Source organism: Thunnus maccoyii, chromosome 6 (genome assembly GCF_910596095.1).
Source record: "Thunnus maccoyii chromosome 6, fThuMac1.1, whole genome shotgun sequence".
NCBI lineage: Eukaryota > Metazoa > Chordata > Actinopteri > Scombriformes > Scombridae > Thunnus > Thunnus maccoyii.
Genome location: NC_056538.1, coordinates 3,915,350 through 3,938,687, shown reverse-complemented (window position 1 = coordinate 3,938,687; position 23,338 = coordinate 3,915,350). Strand labels below are relative to the sequence as shown.

The 23,338-nt window shown below is 39.7% G+C and overlaps 2 protein-coding genes across 3 annotated transcripts in view; one reads left to right on the top strand and one right to left on the bottom strand.

The window, feature by feature from the left end:
• The window catches only part of LOC121898799 (ATP-binding cassette sub-family G member 4-like), a 32,099-nt gene extending 30,414 nt beyond the window's left edge, over window positions 1–1,685 (top strand). The window contains exons 15-16 of one of the 2 annotated variants that reach the window (XM_042414234.1): window positions 188–257; window positions 490–1,685. In XM_042414234.1, coding sequence (XP_042270168.1) covers window positions 188–257; window positions 490–546 — 127 coding nt within the window. In that variant the 3' untranslated portion in view covers window positions 547–1,685. Of the gene's footprint in view, window positions 1–187 lie in introns of both variants that reach the window. The other variant, XM_042414233.1, reaches the window with a different exon arrangement.
• Window positions 1,686–3,819: 2,134 nt separating this feature from the next.
• The window catches only part of LOC121899360 (alpha-2-macroglobulin-like), a 33,947-nt gene continuing 14,428 nt past the window's right edge, over window positions 3,820–23,338 (bottom strand). Inside the window, 20 exon segments of the mRNA XM_042415124.1 lie at window positions 3,820–3,885; window positions 4,226–4,267; window positions 5,006–5,111; window positions 5,190–5,258; window positions 5,345–5,450; window positions 5,577–5,695; window positions 5,835–6,047; window positions 9,464–9,651; window positions 9,749–9,911; window positions 10,633–10,707; window positions 10,832–10,988; window positions 11,200–11,275; window positions 12,301–12,477; window positions 13,337–13,420; window positions 14,193–14,244; window positions 14,372–14,493; window positions 15,074–15,200; window positions 17,592–17,817; window positions 20,258–20,577; window positions 20,731–20,877. Of these exon segments, the coding sequence (XP_042271058.1) occupies window positions 3,881–3,885; window positions 4,226–4,267; window positions 5,006–5,111; window positions 5,190–5,258; window positions 5,345–5,450; window positions 5,577–5,695; window positions 5,835–6,047; window positions 9,464–9,651; window positions 9,749–9,911; window positions 10,633–10,707; window positions 10,832–10,988; window positions 11,200–11,275; window positions 12,301–12,477; window positions 13,337–13,420; window positions 14,193–14,244; window positions 14,372–14,493; window positions 15,074–15,200; window positions 17,592–17,817; window positions 20,258–20,577; window positions 20,731–20,877 (2,574 nt within the window). The 3' untranslated portion in view covers window positions 3,820–3,880.

The window sequence follows — 23,338 nt, the reverse complement described above, 5'->3', positions numbered from 1 at the left end:
AAACTCAAGACAAACTTTACATTTTTAAAACTTTCACTTTGTGGACTAAGATGAAGTGGAGTTTTGTGTTTTGATAGTGGAGTTTCAGATTTGTAGTCTTGTTTAAATTCTGACTCAGAATCAAGAGATAATTCACTGAGCTATTTGCAATTATGAATGTGCCTGATTGTTTGTATTTTTCTCGCAGGTATGGCTTTGAAGGGGTGATCCTCTCCATCTATGGGATGAACCGGTCAGAGCTGGAGTGTCCGGGGAAGGTGTGTAAGTTCCAACAGCCTGAAGAGGTTCTCCAGTTATTGGATGTGGAAGACGCAAAGCTCTACATCGATTTCATTGTCCTGGGCATTTTCTTCATCATCCTGCGACTGGCCACCTACCTTGTCCTACGTTACAAGGTGAAGTCTGAGCGATAGGTTTCGCTTGGCTTGTATTCAAAACTCAAGGCCCTCTCTAAAACCATTCCAGACCTGGTCTCTTTTCTGTTCACAGACAACAACCTCGCTCATGTGGGAATTTGCTTCATTTCATTTTACGCATTGCTGCTAAAAGGACAGAACATAAATTCTGATCTGTACTACTGCCAACAACTGTGGAGGGCAGCGACTGACGGTGCAGAGCAGTGAAGAGTAATCTTATAAATCAACATATACCTGTTTTACCTCAAACATCAGGACTCTTGTGCACAAATGCAGATCAGTGAGGAGGACACCACAAAGAGACTGAGCCACATTTAGCACATACTGTACGTTTCATATATAGAAAGGTTTTGAGAACAAGGTGGATGTGATAAAATAACACTTAGCAGAGTGGACATGCATGTTTATTCTACACAGTGTGCTGCCACTCGGTTAGTGTTGGGGTGTTAGAACTTTGGTCCATGAAACTGCCTCCTTGAGAAAAACAGAGTGTTTACATTGCTCTATCAGCCAAAAAAAGATTACAAACTGTTGCCCTGGAGAGTAAGTGGGATGTATTGTGCCTGAAAGACTGAAAATGAATGACCATCAATGATAATCATGAGATCATTACACTGTACACTGGATGAAAGCAGTTAAGTTTGAGCTAGTTTTTCTTGCATATTTTGTCGTCATATGACTGAACTGGGGTGACAGTTTGAAGCCACAAAACATTTAATTCCTGAAAAATCAAATTGTTGTTTGAGCTAGATGTTTTCTAACATGTTGATAGTTGTAAATTAAGCTTTATCATGATTGCCTTCCGAAATTTGGTATTTTTCTACTTCCATAATATAATCTAAAATCTGTAAAATCCTAGTTTAAATAAAAATTGTTCAGCCTTAATCATTTTATACTGTGCTATATTATCTCTAACATGATGTGATATTGCAATTATAGAAATGTAATTAAGCAAAATAGATGAATTAGTGTATCATTATTGTCCGCACTACATCCAATAATTCCACAAGGACACAACATACTCATGTAGTCATGTTTGGTGCTATCTGAAGTTTCATGTTGTATTTGATTTACATGTAAAAATTGTATGCATCTGGACTGCACATTACAAGGATACTGAGCACTTGGAGACCAACCAAAGAGAATTAATTGTAACTGGAAGTATGTTCACATTATATTTACTATGTATAGTCTTTCTGTTGTTTGTTTTTTTTGTTTGTTTGTTGCGCGGGGACTTACAGCTTAACTGTACTGTACAGCGATGTAAAGTATCTGATGATCCAATAAACACTGATCTAATTCTACAAAATGTTTCCGTTTATTCATGTTGAGTGAAAACATTATATTATCTCCTCCCACTAAGACATTCTTGAAATACCTCATCAGAGGTGTACAGAAGGAACCAGACGCCTGAACTACCTCAAATGGCTCCTTATGGCACTGATGCGGCACCAATCCAACTGTCTATCCATCTTACCCTAACTCTTGAACAAGACTTAAAGATACTTCACTTGTGGCGATGATTCATTCCCAACCTAAAGGGAGTGATCAACTATACCATGGCCTTAGACTATAAGGTGCTGACTATCATCCTTGTTGCTTTAAATTCTGGAGCAAACTGCTCTGGTACACACTGGATGACACAGTCTGATGATGCTAGCAGAACCACATCATCAGCAAAAAGCTCAGACGCAATCCTGATGCCACCATACTGTACAATCTCCTCATCTTGGCTCCGTGTAGAGATTCTGTCCTGAAAATTGCAAAAAATCTGGTGACAAGCCATAAACCTGGCAGAGCCCAACATCCACTGAGAATATGCACACACAAGTATCATAAGACTTCTCCAAGTCCACAAAACATGTGTAGACCAGATGGGCAAATTCCCATGACACCTCCAGCATTCTTGTAAGAATAAACGGCTATTCCAAAACCAAGATGGAATCATCATTGCTCCTCCTGCATCTGAGATTCCACACAATGGCCAGAGTCACCTTTCCAGCTCTCTGGCATAAGATTTCCCAAGGAGGCTGAGTAATGTGAAACCCTAAAAGCAGACCCTGTGGTCCCCTTTTCTGAAAATACGAACCACCACCCACATGATATTTAGGTGGTGGTGTATCAACCAAGATAGCCCAACAATGTTCAGAGGCTTCAGCATTTCAGGGTGAATCTCATCCATCCATGGCACCATGTCACTGTAGATTTTTGACAACCTCAGTGGAATCTGCAACAGACATGGACATGGCTTCCTTCAGGACTTCCACTTCCACCTCCATTATTGAGGGCGTGTCAGCCAGGTTCAGGAGTTCATCCCAACATCCAATGATATCCACAGTTAGGGTGAACAGTTCCTCTGCCTTTCTCAAAACAGCATCAGCCCTATCTCAAAGTGCCAAAACCACTTTGAGCCTGACCATTAGTCCCTCTCCATGGCATTCCCAAACTCCTCCCACACTCTGCTTTTCCAATCACAGAGGCTGCAGTTATGTTGGCATCCTGGTACCTTCTCAAAGAGGCTGAGTAATGTGAAACCCTAAAAGCAGACCTTGTGGTCCCCTTTTCTGAGAACAGGAACTACAGAAGCTGCAGTTATGCTGGTCTCCTGATACCTGTCAGCTGGGTCAGATGTCCCCTGGGCCAATGAGGCCTGAAAAGACTCCCTCTTCAACTTCTTCAGATTCAGCCCAGTGAGTTCTTTGGGTGCCACTATGACAGACATGGCCAACCTTCTGACGGCAACTACAAGAAGCCACCTCCAAAATGGAGGCTTTGAACATGACCCAATGGAATTCAATGTCCCCACCCTTCCCCAGGAGTGCCTGAAAAATCCTTCTGGAGGTGGGAGTTGAAGTCCTTGAATATCCAAAACAAGAAGCTCCTCGATACTGTAGTTAATACTTGCTCAAAAATAGCTGGTAAAGAACTAAGAAGCATTGCTTTATTTCACCAAATCCAGACTGTCCAAAAAGCCAGATCCATCCTCTCATGGTGTTCATTATGGACAACACAAGCTATGACAAGCACAGTCCAGTAGCGGAAGCACCCTGGTAGCCTACTGAATAAGATGCATACCACACAACTGTAATGTCTGTGGTTTGATTCCAGCTATGGACCTTGGTTACATGTCCACCTGCTCTACTCTTGTTTCCTGTCTCTCTGCACTTTTGGCTGCAAAAATATCCCTCCAAAAAAAAAAAAATTAAAAAATAAACAAAACACCACTCTGGTTCAAATACCTAGGCTGCTCCTCCCAATCATGCCCACAGGTTCTCTAATAACCACATTGGTGTCAATGTCCCTTAGAACTATCATATCCTCCCCCCCAACACACACACACACACACACACACACACAGTCTTTTCATGTACACAAGACATGGACTGACAGAAATTACATGTAGTGTAGCTTTATTAAAATGCTTTGATCCAGAGGAGCTGAGATGGGTGACCACATAACACTCTTTAAGCTGCAAATCAAAGAAGGAATGTGATTACTTCACTAAAAATACACATGATCTGCATTTTCCAGTAGCTTTCTTTTGCTTCATTTGGTTACTGAATTGACACATTCACTGTAATACTATAGTTAAATCATGATGTGTTGTTTACATCTTATTGACTGATTTAAAAAATGTTCTACATCTTTCTGAGAAATAACTTTTAATAAAAGTAATTAATTTTTAAAAAAAAAAATCAAGATAATTACATTATAAGAAAGTGTACCATTCTAAACAAGGGTTCTTGAGCAACGCATGAATTTTACTTTGTGGTGCCTCTCATGAGCTAGATTAGGTTAGAGATTGTTACCTGCAGCACAAGGGTAGATGTATTCTGTCTCAGCCTGGTCACCTGAGAAAAGAATGTAGAATTAGACAAAACAATTCAAACAAATAACAGTGAAAGCTCCTATAACTCCCAAACATGAAATTACTTCATGCTCAGGGCATTTAGGGGTTGGGTTCAATCCCAGTGTATGTCAGACAAAACTTGGAAAGTTGAATTTGTAGTTGTGATAATTGTACAGCTCTAACACGGGGCAGAGTTTGCCAGTGTGTGCTGTTCTCTCTGTAAATGGGTTTAGATGTGTATGGAAGGACTGAGGGCTGGAGTGTGGTGCAGTTGTCAGCACTGTTTCCTTACTGCATGACGGCCCTGAGTTCAAACCTATATCATGATAGACTGGAGCCTGTGAAGAGTCACCACATTCAGACAGACATCTGAATCAGCTGTCTGTTTGGGCATTCCCTGGGCGCTCCAGTTTCCTCCCATAGTCCAAAAATATGCAGGATAGGTGAAACAGATCATCTAAATTGCTTGAATTTGAGTGTCAATGGTTGCATGTCTATTAGGGTTTGGATCTGGTTCCAGGTTGTTAAAATATTCAGATCCTCTAAGTTAAGAGGCTGATGAATTTCTCACAGAATCTTTTGCCTCTCCTTGCCAGATTTTATAAAATGCTATCTCCACCTTGTCTATATGTGTCAGTCCTGTAAGAGACTGGGTGTAACACAATATTCTCATGCAACCCTGCAAAGAATAAGTGTGTATAGATAATGAGTGGATGGAAGAACTGAGTATGTGATTTACTTGGCTGGTAGTAGTCATAGATCTTAACCACAGCTGGCTTCAGGTTCTGCACTGGGAGCTCCTGTACGAGCTTTAAGATGTGGTTGATGGGTATGTACTTCAGTAACTGTTGGAAGAAAAAACACAATCAGTAACAAATCTTGAGAGCATTGTCCTGTATTTAACCACTGCGAGTTCCTTTCACCTCCTTTAAGTACACGAGAACATGATCTTCCTTTTCTTCAACACGATCCACCAGCAGGTCACCTTTGAGCTGCGAGAACATGATATTCAGCTGGGTTACCATGACATTGACAATTGACACAAATGTTACAGGTTAAAATTACTGTATTAAGTTACCTTCTTCAAAGATTCTGGATCTGGGACAAATCCAGAGAGCATTTTGATATCCAGCATTACCATGTTTGTAGTGGGCTCTTTCCAACTATATCTGTAACCATGGAACCTTAAAAAATGTGATGTTACAAACAGCTGCACTTTTCCATGTTTTGAATAAGCTACAACAACATGTCAAGATTTTCAGTATTCTATAATGGCTGTAAGGTAGATCTAGTTGCTGCACATTACTTACAGGGAGTTAAGCTTCAGAGTGAGTTTAGGTCTCAGAGATTGGCAGTCAGCCTCTGGTATGACCTCGACACTGAGAGTGGTGACATCAGCAGGAGTTGGGATGTTATAATGAAGAGAAATCTGACAAGGAGTACAACAGGTTGATTTTAATATTCATAAAATTTTAATTTGGGAGCCTAAGAGCACCAGTAGTGGTGTAGTATTATACAGTATGTGTGCATACAGAGGAAGAAAGTTAAGAGCCACAAGATCCACTGACCTGCATTGACGCACATGCAGTTCCCTTCACCTCCAGACTGTACTTTCCTGCCACGTCCTGCAGCATCTTCTCCTGGTAGAGCAGTTTGTTGCTCTGGTTCACATCAAATGTCAGCTGGCCACTGGGTGATTGGACTGTCACTGTGCTTGAACCCTCTGGACTGAACACCACAGTGGAGTAGAGAGCCAGAGCCTGAAGAGCCACCACTGTGTCCTACAACACACATACAAAAAAGTTGGAATTCAACTACAGCAAATATTTACACATGTAAAATGCATTTACCACCTACAACACTTTTCATTTTCAGTGCCTCACATTTAATGGTTATATATTGATCATCTATAGAGAACCACTGCACCAATTATTTTTTCAATACTTTTGTTGTTCTCACATTCTTATTTTTCGTTGCAGCAGCTGTATCCATGGAAATGAAAAAAATCTTTAATATATCCAACTCAGTGAGACAGTTAAAGTAGCTACTTTAGCTCTGGGCTATATTGTCTTACCTCTTAAAACCATGTATTTAAAGGGAAAATTACAGTTTATAACAGGTTTTATTTTTGCAGTTCCCACCATCAGTTCCAGCAGTAATGATAACATTGTACTTGCTGGTTAGTACCAGAGTGCTGCCACCTTTACATGGTTTGTATTAACTTTAATGGATGGTCAGAGTGCATGATGTTTTTTTTCATTCTGTGCACACAGTTGCTTCAAAGATTGGCTAACATCAGGTTAGTTTCTATTTTCCTTTACGTAACCAATGAGTGTATGTAACAGATGAGCCGCTCAGTGAATGAAATGTCAGTGTTACAGGAAATGATGAGCCATCACAGTTGCTTATCAGGGCTACCCAAACTCACAATGGAGAACCTATTAGCCCACTATCAGCATTGTTTCAGCTTACACCTCCCAACACACAACAGAAATCACCGTTTGGATGCAGGCTTTTGTTTGGACATTACATAGTAGGATAAACTCTTACTTCAATCCACACATTTGACAAATGTTAGCATGCTAACAAGCTTTTGTCCAAAGTGACAGACAAATGAGGTACAATCCAAGCTACAGTAGCTCAAGAAGGAGCCTTTGAGAATAAATGCTGCAACATCCAGCTTCATGTTTTACCTGACACAAATGCCACAAGAACTGTTCGAGTGACTGATGCAACATGCTCATTGATTGATAGTTGGTCATCAATCACGATGCCCAGATTTCTTGCAAACTTTGTTGGAGAGCGCGAGCCACCATGTCAAAGGCTACTGAGAGATCCAGAAAGATGAGACTGATGACAGGGTATCACTGCAGTGGAAAGGTCACTCTTGAAACCAGGTTGGTTTGAATTAAGTAGATTACGACTTGGATGAAAACTGCACACTCTAGAACAATGGTTGCCAACCCGTTGATTGTGATTGACTGGTATATCTTTGAGACTTTCCATTAAGCTCCAAAAAATAATAGAAAAATAAATACACAAATACATTATGCCTGATTAATGTTCAGTTTTGCAAGAGCCTCTCTCTCTCCCTCTTAAGAGCTGTTGTATTATTTTCAGTGTAGCATGTGCTGCATTGAAGTGACCAATGAAATAAGAGAGAGTACCTGTCAAAGGTAGCACAGCAGGTGGACCCAAATGCAGAGACCGATATTGATTTAAGATCTTTGCGTTGATTTCGACAGTCAGGTAACAGAAGGCTTAGGTTACATGCTGGCATGAAACAAGGAACATAGACAAGCTGGAACTAAGTGAACAGACAGGTATATATACACAAGTGATTAATGTGTATATATGGGGCAGCTGCGGCTCAAGAGGTAGAGAGGGTCGTCCACTAATCGGAATATAAGCGGTTTACTTCCCGGCTCCTCCAGTCTGCATGTTTTAAATTGCCCCTGATGGCTGTGCCATCGGTGTGTGAATGTTCTGGGGGCAGAACAAGGGCGGAGCATGAGACCTCAGGCAGGCGGGCTGGGCGCTGGGCTGAAAGACATAACAGATCTGGAGGTCAGTATTGCTCTGGAGGGCAACCAGGGGGTAGGACAGACGGGTGAAGTTGCTGCTCTGGAGCAACAAAGCCGGGCCACTCTGGAGGTTAGCGATGAACCTGGGGGGCAGGTAGGGCAGCCAGCACCAGAAGATTCGGCAGCAGGTCGGATGAGCTCGAGCTTGGATGGCCACTTAAAGAGACTTAAAGAGACCTACTTCTCCATGCTGATGTCCAGTGGTTGAGTTGCGACAAAGTGCTGCAGCAATTTGTCGACTTGCTGCCTGAGATAGACTTTTCTGTCAACAAGGAAAGAGGAGCACAAGGAACTGTCAGATGATGCGTGGTTACTGGACCTGGGGTTTCTGACAGACCTAACGACAAACGGTGCTTTTCACCCTGAGCAGTACGGTGCTCACCTGGACAAAGTGGCAACAGAGTTCAATCAACATTTTGGAGTTAGGTGTCATGGAAGATATTGCTGCATTCATCTCAAACCCATTCCTGCCCATTGATATAGAACAAGTGACAGCCAAAGTATTTGCTTTGCCAAGTGGAGCTGACATGGAAATGGTTGATTTGAAAAATGACATAGAGCTGAAAGCCAGATCAAGGGACAGTGACTTTTGGAGACTTGTCAGCAGAGAGAAGTTTCCTCACCTCACTGCTCGTGCACTTAGTTGATGTGTTTATACTACCTTCTGGGGTCCACGTTCCACACATGCACAGGAACACAACATTGCGACTGCGCAGACACAACAAATTGCAGGTATGCAGATGTCCACACAGAGCCTATGCGCACACCATCTGATGACGAAATTTATGTCACACGGACCATAGCGGACCCATGCGAACTCACCAACTATAATTTCAGCTTAAGAGTGAGTGCCTACTTATCTCTGTGAAATGATATTTTCACAGAAGAAAATAATCGTATCAAAGTACAGGAGCCGCCTTCCTGACAGACACCTCACAGACTGTCTCAGACTGGCTGTCTGTAGCTATAAGCCTAACTACAAAACACTCACAGACAGTATTCAGCCATGACTGCAACAGTTTTGCCCTCTGATGGCATTGTGAAAAGTGATGCTGTGTAAGATGGGAATATAGAACTGAATTTAGCTTAATTGCACCGACTGAGAATTTTGTAGTAACTTGCATGAAGCTGTATGTTGTATGTATGTGTGTAAAATTGTTGAAGCAAGATAGCTATGGCCTGTTTGATATGCTAGTTACAGTGTATTCTTGGTTGCATCAGTTTGAAAGTTGGACCAAAGCATTTCATGTAATTCAAATACAATTAGCTTAAATAAAAGGCCTCAAGCTGGAAGTACAATCTGGGCTGTCTTTTTCGCTCAGTGCTTTAATAGGTAGATCTTGCCTTTCACAAAGGCCGGGGTCAGGGATTTTGGGCTTAAAAAGGTTGGTGACCACTGCCCTAGAACCTCAGATACAACAGGTAGCAGCAGGGCAGGCCTGTAGTTTCCAATTTGAGATTGGTTTAGAGTCAGCTTTTTCAACAACGAGATAACTTGAGCCTGTTTAAACATCATGGAAAATGTCCCCACAACATACACACTGTTAACAGTAAAATTGTCAACCTGTAGTGCAACTCTGCTTTAACTACAGCTGCAGCTTTTTGGGATGTACCTGTGTAGAGGAGAAGCCTCCATAATGGTTTTGCTGGCCTGTCAGCCATCTGGCAATGCGGCTGGTGTAGCCCAGGTCTTCAGCAGAAAGGGAGGTGCTAAGTTTGGCCAGCAGCACGTAGGAGCTGATCTCCACAGACAGAGAGGCTGAAGATTCTGTTGCTGTCTGAGACCAGTGGAGGAAATCTCCTTAAGGCAGCCACCCAAAAAACAGACAGACAGGCACAAGGTGAGCTATCTCAACAGTAACCAGGTATTAATGACTTGTTTTAGGATTGTGACTTACCTTCTTGTAATGCAACCTTGTCTAGGTGCTGCAGAAGTTGAGCACGGGTCTCCATGTCTCCAGCCAGGGTGAAGACGTATGCCAGCAGAGCTGTAGTGTAGGTGTTGCTGAGGTCACTGGTGGATTCCCTGAGGCAAGACAAGCTCTTATTCACCACAGGATGCTGAAACAGATAAAAAAAAAAAAAAGTGATATGCATGTTTTGATCCACTCTCTCAATTTCAATAGATCCTAAAAAGTAACTTAATTGCTTTGTTATTTATTATGTTAATATAATCTATTTGTATACAAATACAGCACCAGTCAAAAGTTTGGACATACTGAATGGAGAGGTGCGTCTAAACCTTTGACTGATACTGTAATTCAACATAAATAGAGCAGATGATTTGTTGTAATCGTGTGCATTTATCCCAGTTGTTCAAAAATCATAGACAAGAACAAAACCAGTACTTGATAAGATGAGGTTAAAGAGGCAAAGTGATGGAACACAGGACTGATATTTACAGTATATATGTAAGACAAATGTGCAAAAAAATTGGTACTCAAACTTGTACACTGTTGTCATTTACTTCACTTTTTGTCTCTTTACAGCGTATAAATTGTACAGTATAAGACAATAAATTCCAACAATAAAATAGGAGTCCCTGGTGCAGGGACAAGGACATCATCCCTCACTGGCTTCCTACCCATGAACACGCCAACTGTGTTTGTTGGAACTGATGATGAAGCTGGGGCACTGCTGCCAAGAGTTGAACCCATGTGTCTGCTGCAGTTTTCTGTTTTCCTTTTTTTTTTGCTATGTGCAATTTGTTTGACTCCGTTGACTTTAACAGGAGAGTTGATCAAACAGATACTTACAGATAGTTGTCACATATGGTACTTACATCAACTGAAATATTCATCTCCAAGAAGGCAGCAGTGATGTAAGCACTGAGAGTCACTTTATCAGATACACCACCCTGTAGAGAGGAAGCATCGCTCATGTTTACACACAAAATATTATACACTAGCATATTATAGGCTGGCTGAAAATGCTGACATGAAATACAGTACCTTCATTTTCATACAAACTCCATGACTTACCTTCATTCTGTTGTTAAAGAGTTTTCCTGACTGTTTGAAACAGCCATTTTGAAGCTGTTGTCTCTCCAGCCAAGTCCTTGATTCTTCAATCTTTGCTGGGTCAATGTAGATGAAAGACTTTGCTTTGGCAAAGGATCTCAGCACAAAAGCAGTCAACCTGTAGATAAGTTAAACGGGGTCAGATATTTACTAAAAGGAGGTGTGCCTGATTTTTGTAAATGTGTCACCTGTCACCATGATACACTATGTAATTGTAACCAGATACCAGTTAAATAGCACTGCAGTTCAGTGTTGAAGTTTAGTTGATGTGTTGTTTTTCAGGTGTATGTCTACAGATAGACATCACTGTGATTCAGTCATTTTCTCACCAAGTGTTCCCTTCTCCATGTCCAAATGTGCTGTAAGCACCATTGTAGTGTTTGTAGTTCAGCTGCCTCTGGTAGCCTGTATCATAATCATAACATGCAAATCATGATTATGATCATGATCTGATGATTAAAACAATTTGGTGAAATAGACAGTTTTTTTTACTTTTTTTCATATGAGGGGCTGTAGCTTAGGGGTTAAGACAATGACCATGACTTGCAACATCATAAAATGCTCCCCTCCAAAGAAACTGCTTGTACAAATGGAGTCCATCCTCATCTTCGTCAGGTTCAGTCTAGGCCAGGAATATTCCCAGAACTATTCTCTGGTAACTTTTTCTGTATTGAGGCCACTTTCACTGCATCCAGGAAAGGAATCCCTGCCCATAGAAGCTTCGGCTGTTGCTCATCACAAGCCTACCACAGCTACAGTCACGGCCATCTTGAAGGCTTCAAAAAAGCCAGTGTGTGGCATATGTCGGCATGCTGAACTTTTTGAGTGTCATTAAGGTACACCCTCACTCACTCACTCTTCTTATTACCACAACTCCTGGCATATCATTGATCCCCATTTGACTATCAATTCATCCCTTTGTGGCTGACCTTTCTCACCCTTCAACCCCTCCCATCCCTGGCCCTCATTCATCCCCTCCTCACTTTATTTAAAATACAATTATTAAATTACTTTATTTAATTAAGAACAGATTTTAGGTTCTTTGGGTCCTTTTTTTTTTTTTACAGTTTTATTCATTTATGCATTTTAGAGGGAAATATTGGACCAACCACTGCACTCGCTACATTTTTGTGACAGCTGTAGTTAATAGTGAAACACTTGAATGCAAAACCTATGAGCTTACAAATATGATCTAACCTTAGTACATAAGGTAGTTTCGCACAACAACAGACACTATCTACACATTAATGCATCAATGATTCACAGTCTGAAAGAGGAAATTATTGAGTAATTTAAATCTGATATGTTGACAGTAGTTCGTACAGTAGTAATACAAATACTCCTGTAATATATCCTACTTGTAATGTGAATGGTCTGAAAACCTCTTACATATGATACATGGAATAATAGTGTATTAAATAGCAACTCACCACTAGTCAGGAACTTGGTAGCTTTTTCCGTGATGGCTGGGGTCAGCTGCTGTGTGTTTTTCAGGTACTGGAGGATGTAGATATTGGGGGCCAGGAGAGCCATGTTCTGCTCCCCACATCCATACGGCATCTTCAGCAGTCCATCCAGGTTCTTCAGGGCCCGGCCCAGGATGTCACCTGCACAAAAACACTGAGCTCTTAAGACATGAAACTAACCTGATCTTTAACTTCTGCATTTGGGAGACAAATGAGGTTATACACCCATTGATGCTGAACAATTTTGTGATCCTAATTGTGCTACTCTATATGAATACATTTCTGTATATTGAATAGATAGATAAGACACACACTGCCTTGTTGGACACTGTTTACTCAACCAATGTTGCTATAATTTAATTTGCATGTTGGATAGCACGATTTGGAAATCTGTATCAATGTCCTCATGTCCACAGTCTCAGCAGTGCTTTCCAAAAACTTTGTACATTTATTTGATGCTATTTGGCAGCTGTTTTTGAAAAAAAATCTCTTGTGTCAAACCTTTCTTGAATACATTGACAAGGAAAAGTTCTTAAACAGTCTTTGTTTGACAGACTGTGGCTTAAATGTTGACATAAATGGATTATCTATCTCAAGCAGGTTTCAAACATGTCTCTTCAGATTGGATTTTTTAACATGCTAAAATGACCTGAAACCAGTGACTGTCTGGAATTTAGTGAATCAACCTATAATCTCATGGCACGGTTTGGAGATAGTCAGTTGTAATGTAAACATACACAACTTGTAGTAAATGGGCTACAAAATGCACAAGCATCTGTATGATCCCTTAACGTTTTATAGTTACCAGAATATACTGTATAGTCTATATACTGTGTATATTCTATGAAAGTGCCATGGTTAAAAAAAGTGTCATGATTAAGTACTTCATCAAAAGTGGTTAATGCTTTTAATTTCAGTGTTACAGCATGAAGTGACACAGTTATCCAGCCAGTATTGTTTTATTAAGCAATAGTGAATTTATATCAAGGAATCTGTTTACCCAAAACTGATAGTGAAGCACGGGCAGACCCATCAATCACCTCCTCAGGGAGTTGTAGTTCTATTTCTTCTGTCAAAGCCTCTCCTGGTTATAGCAAGAAACACAACAACACAAGTATGAGTTCTGGTGCAGAAAACTATCACCTTAGTGTGAGACAGTCAAGCAGAAGCAACCGCCTTATTACAGATGTCATTTAGAATGAGCCATAAATGGATGAAGCCCTGAATCAGATGTTTTCATATCATTTTACCGCCTGCTCCACCAGTCTGTACACCTGCCAGTGAAACAAACAGGAAAGAAGTTTTGCACCAGCAAGGTTCTCCAACAGCAGAACAGCTGTCTGTAAACCATTGTCGGCAGTGATATGTCAGATATACAATTAATGATTAGTTTGTAGCTCTCATATGTAAACCGACTTTACAAGGTGTGTCTCAACTAAGGATAAAATAAAAAGAATACTAACAGCAAAATCAAACGTTGACTCTATGTAAATTAAAAGAATGATAAAATGAATCACACAAAAGTAATTAATCAATGTTGCATTTCTAAATGTGCGTTTGATTGGCATTTTACAAATCTCTGTATAACAAAAATCACACAGTCAGTGTAACTGGTTATCAACTTAAACCATGTTTTACTAAAGATTGCGTCTCTCACCTTATATTTCATCTTCACATCACATCACACTCAGATAGCTTTAGAAAAACATGTGTATGCTAGTCTGAAGACTGTGTGAGGTTCTCACCACACATTCTGTTCTTATAAATACCAGTTTATGTGCGGGAAATGGCGTATGCATGGTTTTTGTGCGTACGCATCGTTTATGCATCTGGCCCCTGGTCTTAACCATACTGACCTTTTGGGCAGAGCAGCCAGTTGTGAGTCTTTGTCATCTCAGTTCCCTCAGCCTGAGAGGGAAAGAGGTGGAAAATCATGTAAGTAGCACATGTGCTCTGTCAAAGCTGATCATTTATTTTGTCATCAAATGTACAGTATACACTTTTTTCTTTGTCGTCTTGTATTTAAGGTACCCACCTTCACTATGAGAGATCGTGTGACCACATCAACGCGACCTCTCTCTGGCACGGTCACAATGTTATTGCCACATGATCTGTGGGATGCCACAGCCTCAGCACTCACTGACACATTCACGACCCCTAAAAATGATCATAAAAACATGTATGAAGATCAGTTATCTACATAAAACTTCTTGGAGCTTGGAGTGTTTTATTACGGTGGATCCCTCTCCACCGTGACACAGTTTGGAGGAATGAAATGTGTAGGGAATAAATAGAAAATCCCTTCTAGTCTTTTTTTATAATTTATTTTAGTCTAATTAATATATTTTCTTATCACTCAGCCTGACAAGTTTATATAGAGCAGAGAGGAAAATATAGAGCAAAAATATTTTGTTGTAATACATGTTTCTAAATGGTCATTTACATGAATGGCATATCATAGCAACGGTATAGTCCAGTAGATACAAAAATTACATTAAAGTTTCTTTCATGTTCATGAAAGTCCTAGAACACATCTTACAAGTTCTACAATTTAAATCAGTTTTAGTCAGTCGCTTTAGTCAGTTTGTTGTCATGGATTTATTTTGAATTACCACGAAATACAGAACACTTGAAAATCAGAAACAAAATTGGAGTAGCAGTTTATATATAATATTTTAGCAATCTCTGATTGTATTGACAAAATCTCTGCACACAAGGATAAAGGTGTGACACTTACCTAAGACTGAAGGTGCCATGGTCCAGCTGAGTGTCTTGCGTTCATTGGCACACAGACAGGATGTGTACTGGTCACCAGAGAGAGGGGTGAGGGTGTAATCTAAGGAGGGTGCTGGAGTCACAGTGACCTGTTCAACAGATATAATCTCAATTTTAAGCCAGTAAAGTTACAAAAAAAATGATTGACAGTCATATTGGTATGAACAAAAGTTTTTGACTAAAATATTTTAACACCAATAGTAATGGATATTTTTGGAGTTTAATTAGTGATCGTATATGCTCAGGCCTTCTTTTTTATTAGAGAAAATTTGTGTCAAATAATGTACATCATGACCTACATGTGTAATTGTTTTGGACAGATAACAGAATAAAAGCTATTTGGTGTGAATTTGAATTCTTCAAATATAATGCAACCTTGGTCCTTTGCCTCATGTCCTTGATCCCAGTGATGTCTCATTTCACTGGGAGGTCCTCTTATTTTATGCTGTGACATTAAAGCTTGTCTGTATCCCTGTATTGGATTGACTGACTCCCCCTCTGCCCTCAGACAAACATCTGCTATAATAGAGGGGTTGCAGATTATATATCAATGCGTTCAAAGCAGAGTGTTCTTGGGGCAGCCCCGTGGCTAAGGGGTTGTTATTTTGTTACATTTTTACCCTGCAGCAAATGTCTTGAGGGCCCAAACCATAATGATTCAACACAGTGTGTAATGTTAAGCCCTTTTCACACATGCAGTCTATCCCTGAAATATTCAGGAACATTTCCTGCATGGGGTCATGTGTGAATGGGAGCAGGGATCGATATTCAGTGACATCTGTACCGCCAATTTCCCACCTCAAGACCTAGGCTGTAGTCAACTAGTCTTTTTTGCTTGGAAGGTTCTTAACTGAGTGAAATGACCTGGAAGTATCTAAGTGGCAGAGATGATAAGAGCTGATCGAATTCTCTAAAAAGGAAAGGTGCTTCAGTGCTTTCTTTCTAATCTCCTTTAGCATAGGCTACACTTGACCATCCTTTACAAAATGAAAGGAGATAATTCTGTCCCACAATTCCTTGCAGCAGTAATATTTAAAACGACCAAGCAACGCACCATTCACAAACTCAAACAAAATGATATGTAGAGTAGTAGATTTGAAGGCCCAACATGTTATGTCTATCTAGCATACATGTAACACTTATTTTCATCCAATAATTGGGATTCAGGAGGGTGAGCATGAGAAAGCTTTCTAAATGTGAAATTTCATTTCAGTTTTGTGACTGGCAGCCTATATTCCCTTTTTTTAAATTCAATTCCCACCTTGGTAATGAAGTAATATTTTTCACTGCAAGCATGTAATCATCGCAGGAGACAGGGGATTACGCCCCCTCCAAAATATGAAACATGGAGTTTTGTCTCCCCAATATTTGTAAATGACACAACATCAGATTCCCCCCAAAGCTGAAAGAAAGCTAATTTGTTTCCCTCAATGTTCAGTGTTGAACCAACTCCAGTGGAAACGCAGTAGATTTCACAGAAAGCCTCCTGCGTCTTGTTTTTGTTCGTGTCCAGCAACAGCGAACAACCCCAAATATTTTGAGTCCAGCTCTGAATATATTTGGTCCATCAAATCTGGTATTCTAATGTAACAGAACGGAACTTTAGCCTATTTGAAGCGTCGGAGGGAGGGGGATAAATATATTGCGCAGCACATAATAGACGCACACAGGCCATTAAGGATGCAGGCAGCAAAGTTATGTACACTGAAACTCCTGTCTGTGCATAATAGGTTTATCTGTCCAATCAGGCAACAACTAACTTATTGCACAACAAAATGTTGATCCCTTGATCAACGTTTATTTTAATGATTAGAGAGTAGTAGTATCAGTATGTAGTATATGGAAACACTTCCATTTGGTGTTTGATTGGCTTGTATGGATGAGTCTCACTCTTCATTAAACTCTCCATACAAAATCCTTGATGAACCATAAAATCAATAAAAATATAACAAGCTCTGACAAACCTAACGTTTGTCTGCACAAAATGACAGAGAGCCAAAGTTAACAAGCTAAAGACTACTACTCTTTTTGGTGGAGACTGAACTAGAGTTAGAAGAAGAGTTAATACTGGACTTACATTCATCTGGTGGACACAAACTGGACTCAAATAGGATATTAATGCTGCTTTGTGTCTGCAGGATGTGTAAGTAGACAGTTGTTTGCTGACATGTTATTGTATTAGTCATAACAACTTCATCAACTGTAAGTAAGGTCTGTGTGTGAGAATTTGTGTGACAGTAACCCTCTAATCTGTGCATGCATGCAGTGCAAGTGAGAAATGTGCAGTGTTAAAGCAGTGTTAAATTACTACAGTGGCAACTTATAGTAACAGTCATGACTTCTATGGCTTTACATTGTAACATTCAGTGTATTTTCTTCAGTTTCAGATTTTGACTCCAGTGCTTACATTCTTTTATTCTGATAGTTCTTCAGCACATACAATGATTAAGTAGTATTGTGAGTGTTAAAATATTCATTACCATGATACAGCTGGACAGGTAGTTGAAGGTGGTTGCCTTCAGTTCAAAGTGCTCCCCTCGGATGATGGAGTAGGGCAGGCTGAGCTCAAGGAAGAAGGGCTGGAAGACGGTGAGCTCTTTACGAGGAGCCAAGCCAAAACCCTGAGGGGACAAACAGAAAGCCTCCGTCTCCCAGGTGGTGATGGTGTCTGGGACAGTGAGGGACACATCTTTCATTCCAGACTTTCTGGATCAAGACATACACACAGACACATTATGTGAGTTAGAGAAACATACTTTTACTATCTCAGATTGGTCCTGTCAAGTTTATAATAATATAATTTTTGCTGCTTAAGGTCTCATTCACTAGCAAGAGCCATGCCACAACAATATGTCATTTAAAGATTTAATGGAAATTCAGGAGGTATAAGATGAATGGATGTAAAAGGGAGGGGTGAAGGTGAAAGGAGGAGGTCATCTGTTAGGTTGGTCTGGGTGGAGGGAGAGTCAGTGTGGGAGTTCTGTCTCAGGCGTGTTTCCACCTGAGCTGATTACAGGCCACTAGATGGTACCTAGAATGAGACATGGGAGAGGTATGCACCGTATTGAATAGGAAAGGATGAGGGGAGGAGAGAAGAGAGCATGAAGGGATGTGGGTAGAGATGAGCGGAGAGAGGGATGGGGTAGGTTTGAGGTAGGAAGGTGAATGGATGAAGGGAAGTTAAAGGGAAGGTGGATCCAGAAATCTGTGACAAACAGGGCAGGATGGGTTGACCAGGAATAAGTGGCTTGAAAGGGGATTAGAGGTGTGGTTGAGGTGTGGCCCTGCTGGCCTAAGTTAACTAAATAATAATAATAATATATTTCAGTAGTTGTTGCCTGATTGGTAGCTTCAGCTCATTCAAAATTCTGCAGCTCAGCTATTAACCAGAACCGAGAGAGAGCACATTAGTCCAGTTCTAGCTGCTCTGCACTGGCTTCCTGTAACATTCATATTGACTTTAATGTCCTCCTCCTTACGTACAAAGCCGCTAATGGGCTAGGACCAAGCTACATTGCTAACTCCATTGTTAACTATTTGCTCTCAAGAACACTGCAATCATCTGATGCTGGTTTATTGGAGATTCCCAGCAACAGCCAAAAGAAAATCGGGGATGCAGCCTTTGTCAATTACACCCCAAAACTATGGAACACACTACTGATAGATGTCAGGGAAGCCAACTCACTATTATTATTATTATTATTATTACGTATTCTGTTTTAGACATCAGTGGGCTTTATCTTCCATCTTGTGTAAAAATGACAAAATACTCTGAGTTTTCACATATTAAGTTTCAAATTACTACAACTGAGGTACGCATTCTATGTATTATATTTTCACTTTAGTTTATCTTATGTTTATTAACATTATCAAAAGGGTTTTATTTTCCCTCTGAAGTTCATTTTATGTCTTTTATGTCTTTCTTGATGTGAAGCACTCGATGCATGTAATTTCATTGAGCTGCACTTTGGATGCATTTTTTGTATGAAAGGTGCTACACAAATACAATACTAATATACAAATTATTATTATTATTATTAATATTGTTATTGTTATTATTATTGGGCAGATATGCAGAATAGGAATTTCAGTGTTATTACTGTGTTTTGGTGCTTTATGGTTCCTCATAGAGGTGAACTTTTTAGTCCCTCAGATACACCTGAATCTCTTCACCACTGGTCCATTTAACGGGTCAGTTCACCCCTTTTTCTCTTTTACTTCTTTTGTATCTCTGCATTTAGATAGTTTTAGATTGTTAGATTGTTGTCTCCGTCTCAGTACTGTGGCTCATTAAGAAACTTTATCAATTAGGTTGATTTGTTTCCCAAAATATGATGGATACAATTAGCCTACATTATTTATCCAGCTGAAAAACATTCTATAAATGGGGGAAAAAAATAAACAGTGAGCAGTTCATTAACCATACTTAAAGGTTCTATGTGTAAGAATTGTGAAGCAATTCACATGTATTAATCATTTTTTATTGCCAATGAGTGAACAGGTTGTAACATAACGTAGAAAACGAGACCTTCCCCAACTTTCTCGGTTGTCTGTAACAGCCTGTGGACTGATTTCTATGTGAAGGACCCGAGCCAAATTTTCAGCAGAAATCCAAAGGATGTGACGTTTTTGCACACTCCCGAGTGCCTTGCCTTTCTCCCACTAATGTCAACAAACAACGTCAACCCCTTTTGCTTTTTCTGTTAGTGGTCACACGTTTATGGGGAGGCTGACTGACTGGGAGTAAGAGATGCTTTGCTGAAACACGGTTGAGATCTTTTCTGTTATTATGAGAAGTGTAAGAGAGGAAAAGGACATAACCTGCAATAGTCTCAGGCCGCTGAGCAAGCACACACGTGAGTGTGACCAACAGGATGTTGACTGCAGGAATTTCTGACTCTTACAAATAGAACCTTTAATCAGTGTACACAGCATAGAAAGTTTTGAGTGTGTATGAGAAACTGAGTAAACAAGAGATGAAAAACTGCAACTTCATTGCTGTTGTTTGCCAATACAGAGCAATTTGTCACTGTTGTTGTTGTTCTTTTTCAGTTTCTTTATAGCATGAAAAAGATCTGCAGTGTTTTGGTTAAGTGTCTGAGCTGACAAATAACATGACGTAAAGAGGCTTGTGATAAAAGCTCACCCAACTTCCACCAGGTCCCATATCCAAGTCTCAGGGAAGAAAGAGCGGGCCGTCTCTATTGGTGGAGGTGGACCTGCATCTCCAAAGTTCATTGCGCTACCCAAAGATACATGAAGTACGTCTGAAGAAACAGGACAATATTCAATCAGAATCAGTGGTCAACTTGAAACAGTGAACATTCCTGAAGTTATAGCTTGTAAATGTTCAGCGTGTGTCTTACTTGATCGAGGGAAATGATGACTGTAGTATTCTGTTCCCTTAAAGTTCACACATGATGGCATCCTGAGGAACAGATTTGTTGCCATCTTCAGGCCCATTTTCTACATAAACCACCAACATATAAAGATGGCACTTCAAAGCTGGGTCTGTATTGTAGTATCCATTATGCAGTTTGTTATTCAGTATCTTCCATTGCATTTTCACAGCAAATGTCCTGCCAGCAATTAATTTAGGAATTGGTGCATAATGATTACCTGGAAAACTGTGTAAGCGTCATCTTTTTCGCCATGTCCAGGGTACGGCAAAACATATCTTCTTTGTCTCAAATTTATACACGCTACAGGATCTTCAACGTCATGTGGAATACCGGATGCTTTTTTATCAGGCAACAAGTCAAATATCTGAAAAGAAAGAAAGATGAAAGGCTATAATTTGTGAAATATTTGCTGTTGTAAACATTAACCGACATAAAAGTCTTGACAGATATGGGGTACTCTTTCATAACAAAATGTTTCAGTTTGGAAAGTATTTCTGTAAAAATATCTTTGAACCTACACTAATACTCCATTCATATCATGTGGGAAGGAAGGCAGTAATGGGAAAGATTCAGACAAATTAAGACTTGTGTTCAAAGTGTTCAAAACATCAGACAATTTACGACAGCAATTTGCAGGATTAATAATAAAAAGTGCAATCCATATACTGAAAGACTCATTGTCTACATACAAGTTACCATGAGTGATAGACATATGTGAGGAACTAATGTGAGAAATTTGTTGCTGTTGCTTTCCAGATATTAATGTCTTTTTTAGTACCAAAACTCACATGAGAAACCTAACAAGTTGACTTCAGAAGATTAGGGTGTGTCTAGGGTTAAATTTACTAAACCTGGGCAGTTCCACTCACTGTCTTGCTCTGGAACATCTCAAAAGTGAATAGTTAGGAAATAGAAAGCATTACTCTTCTCTTTCCCTAAAAACACATTTTCTCAACCATTCCCAGGATACAGACCTGCAACTTTCAGGTTACAAACCATATATAACAACCCTATCTCACAACAATTCATGAAATACTCACGAAATTTAACCTTCAGATTCATGTACTAGGACACGAATTTTCATTTTTTTCGTGACACTCAGCACGACTTTCAAACTAATGTATTTCAATTGGAAGCATGGAGCATGTTCTTTTCTGTCAGTCAGGATTTGGGAGCACAGAAGCTGTATTATTTTTCTTATTTAATATTCTTTTTTTTAATTATAACTGCTACATTATTCAACATTTAACCCCACATTTTGTCCTTATTTCCTTTATTTCTTTATTTTCATTTTATTAGTACAGTCAATGGTCTGTGTTTGTCTGGTGGACATACCGGAGGACCTGACTTATTGTGTGCAGAGCTCTTTTCAAAAATGTTGAGATTTAATATGACTGTCCTTTTCTGAAATTGGGCTGGTCACATAAAACGTGACAAAACCTGACAGTTTGACTGACAGACACACTGAATGTGACAGTTTAACAACCAAAGCAGCAGGATTAAAATCAGAGTTTTTATGAAGTTCTTATGAATTGTTGAGTGTTGAGTGAATCAGGGAAGTTAACATTAGCAGCTTTATTTCCAGCCTGTCTGCCATGATGCATCAGCTGGTTTTGTTCCATTTCTTGGAAAGGATCCTGATTAACTTTCACACAGCTCCATGGATATAGATTTAAATAGCTTACAACCTATTTATGTATTTTTTTCAGTAACATTGGTGGTAGCAGGTACTAACAGGCTAAGCTAACAGTGTGTTAGTGGCGTTGCATTTGCAGCGCTCTCAGCATGACATCAGAGGAGTCTGCCATCGTGTGGGCAGACTTGGCACTTTCGACTCCTGTTTTGACTAAAATATCTGAAATAAACCAACGTCTTTACATTTTCTTAACATAGCTCATCTAGATGCAGTGTAATTACTAGTTCGGCTGTACTAGATATTTGATATATTCAGTCGATATATCTTTTTGCAACCCTTTTTACAACCCTAAACCTGAAGAACTACAACTGTGGTGTAGATTTGTATCAAGATTTGTATCAAGCTGCATGGCACGGCTCTAGGGAATTGTAGTTTTTTAAAAATATATTAGTGTTTTTCCTAGAATTGGACATCGCAAATATTGAATTGAAATTACACTGAGGACTTTAAGGGGATGGTAAACACATTTGTGTAATACGATTTTAAATATCTAATTGTTAGATGGGTGAAAATTAATTTTAACCATATTTTACCTATATTTGAGAGCGAACCCAGTTGTTGATTATACTCACATGATAGCCGAGGTCAAGAGCTCTCTATAACTGTTGGTCTCATGTCTTTGGCCTGTTTTGTTGCTGAATTATAAGCCTTCAAACATGCACTAAGGTCAAGGTTCAAAGGTCAGTATTTCAAAGCAGGAGCTATGTAGAATCTTCATACTGACATATGTTACTCTGCAGGTTGAGACCTTTCCAATGATGTATTTGGTTTAGCTCCACAATAAAGTTTTAATTTTCTCATTTCATGGACACAAACCATCCCAGGCCTAGTTTCAGAGAAAACTTTGAAGGCCCAAGATATAAAACAAACCTTTTTGTTTGTTTTTTTCTTTTTTAGAGGAAATAATGACCAAAATGAGTCACCTTCAGAGATTATAATACTGCTGATAATCAAGGGCATTACTACAGGCTTGAGGGAAGGCCTGAAGTGCTTGGGTTAGGGTTGGGGCATAGGCTTCTATTTACACAACCCTGGAGATTTTTTGTATCTTTGTGATTCTTGGTTTTGGGATTTATGTCAACATGACATAACCCATTTAATCAGGATCTGTTTTATTAGTCAATGCAAG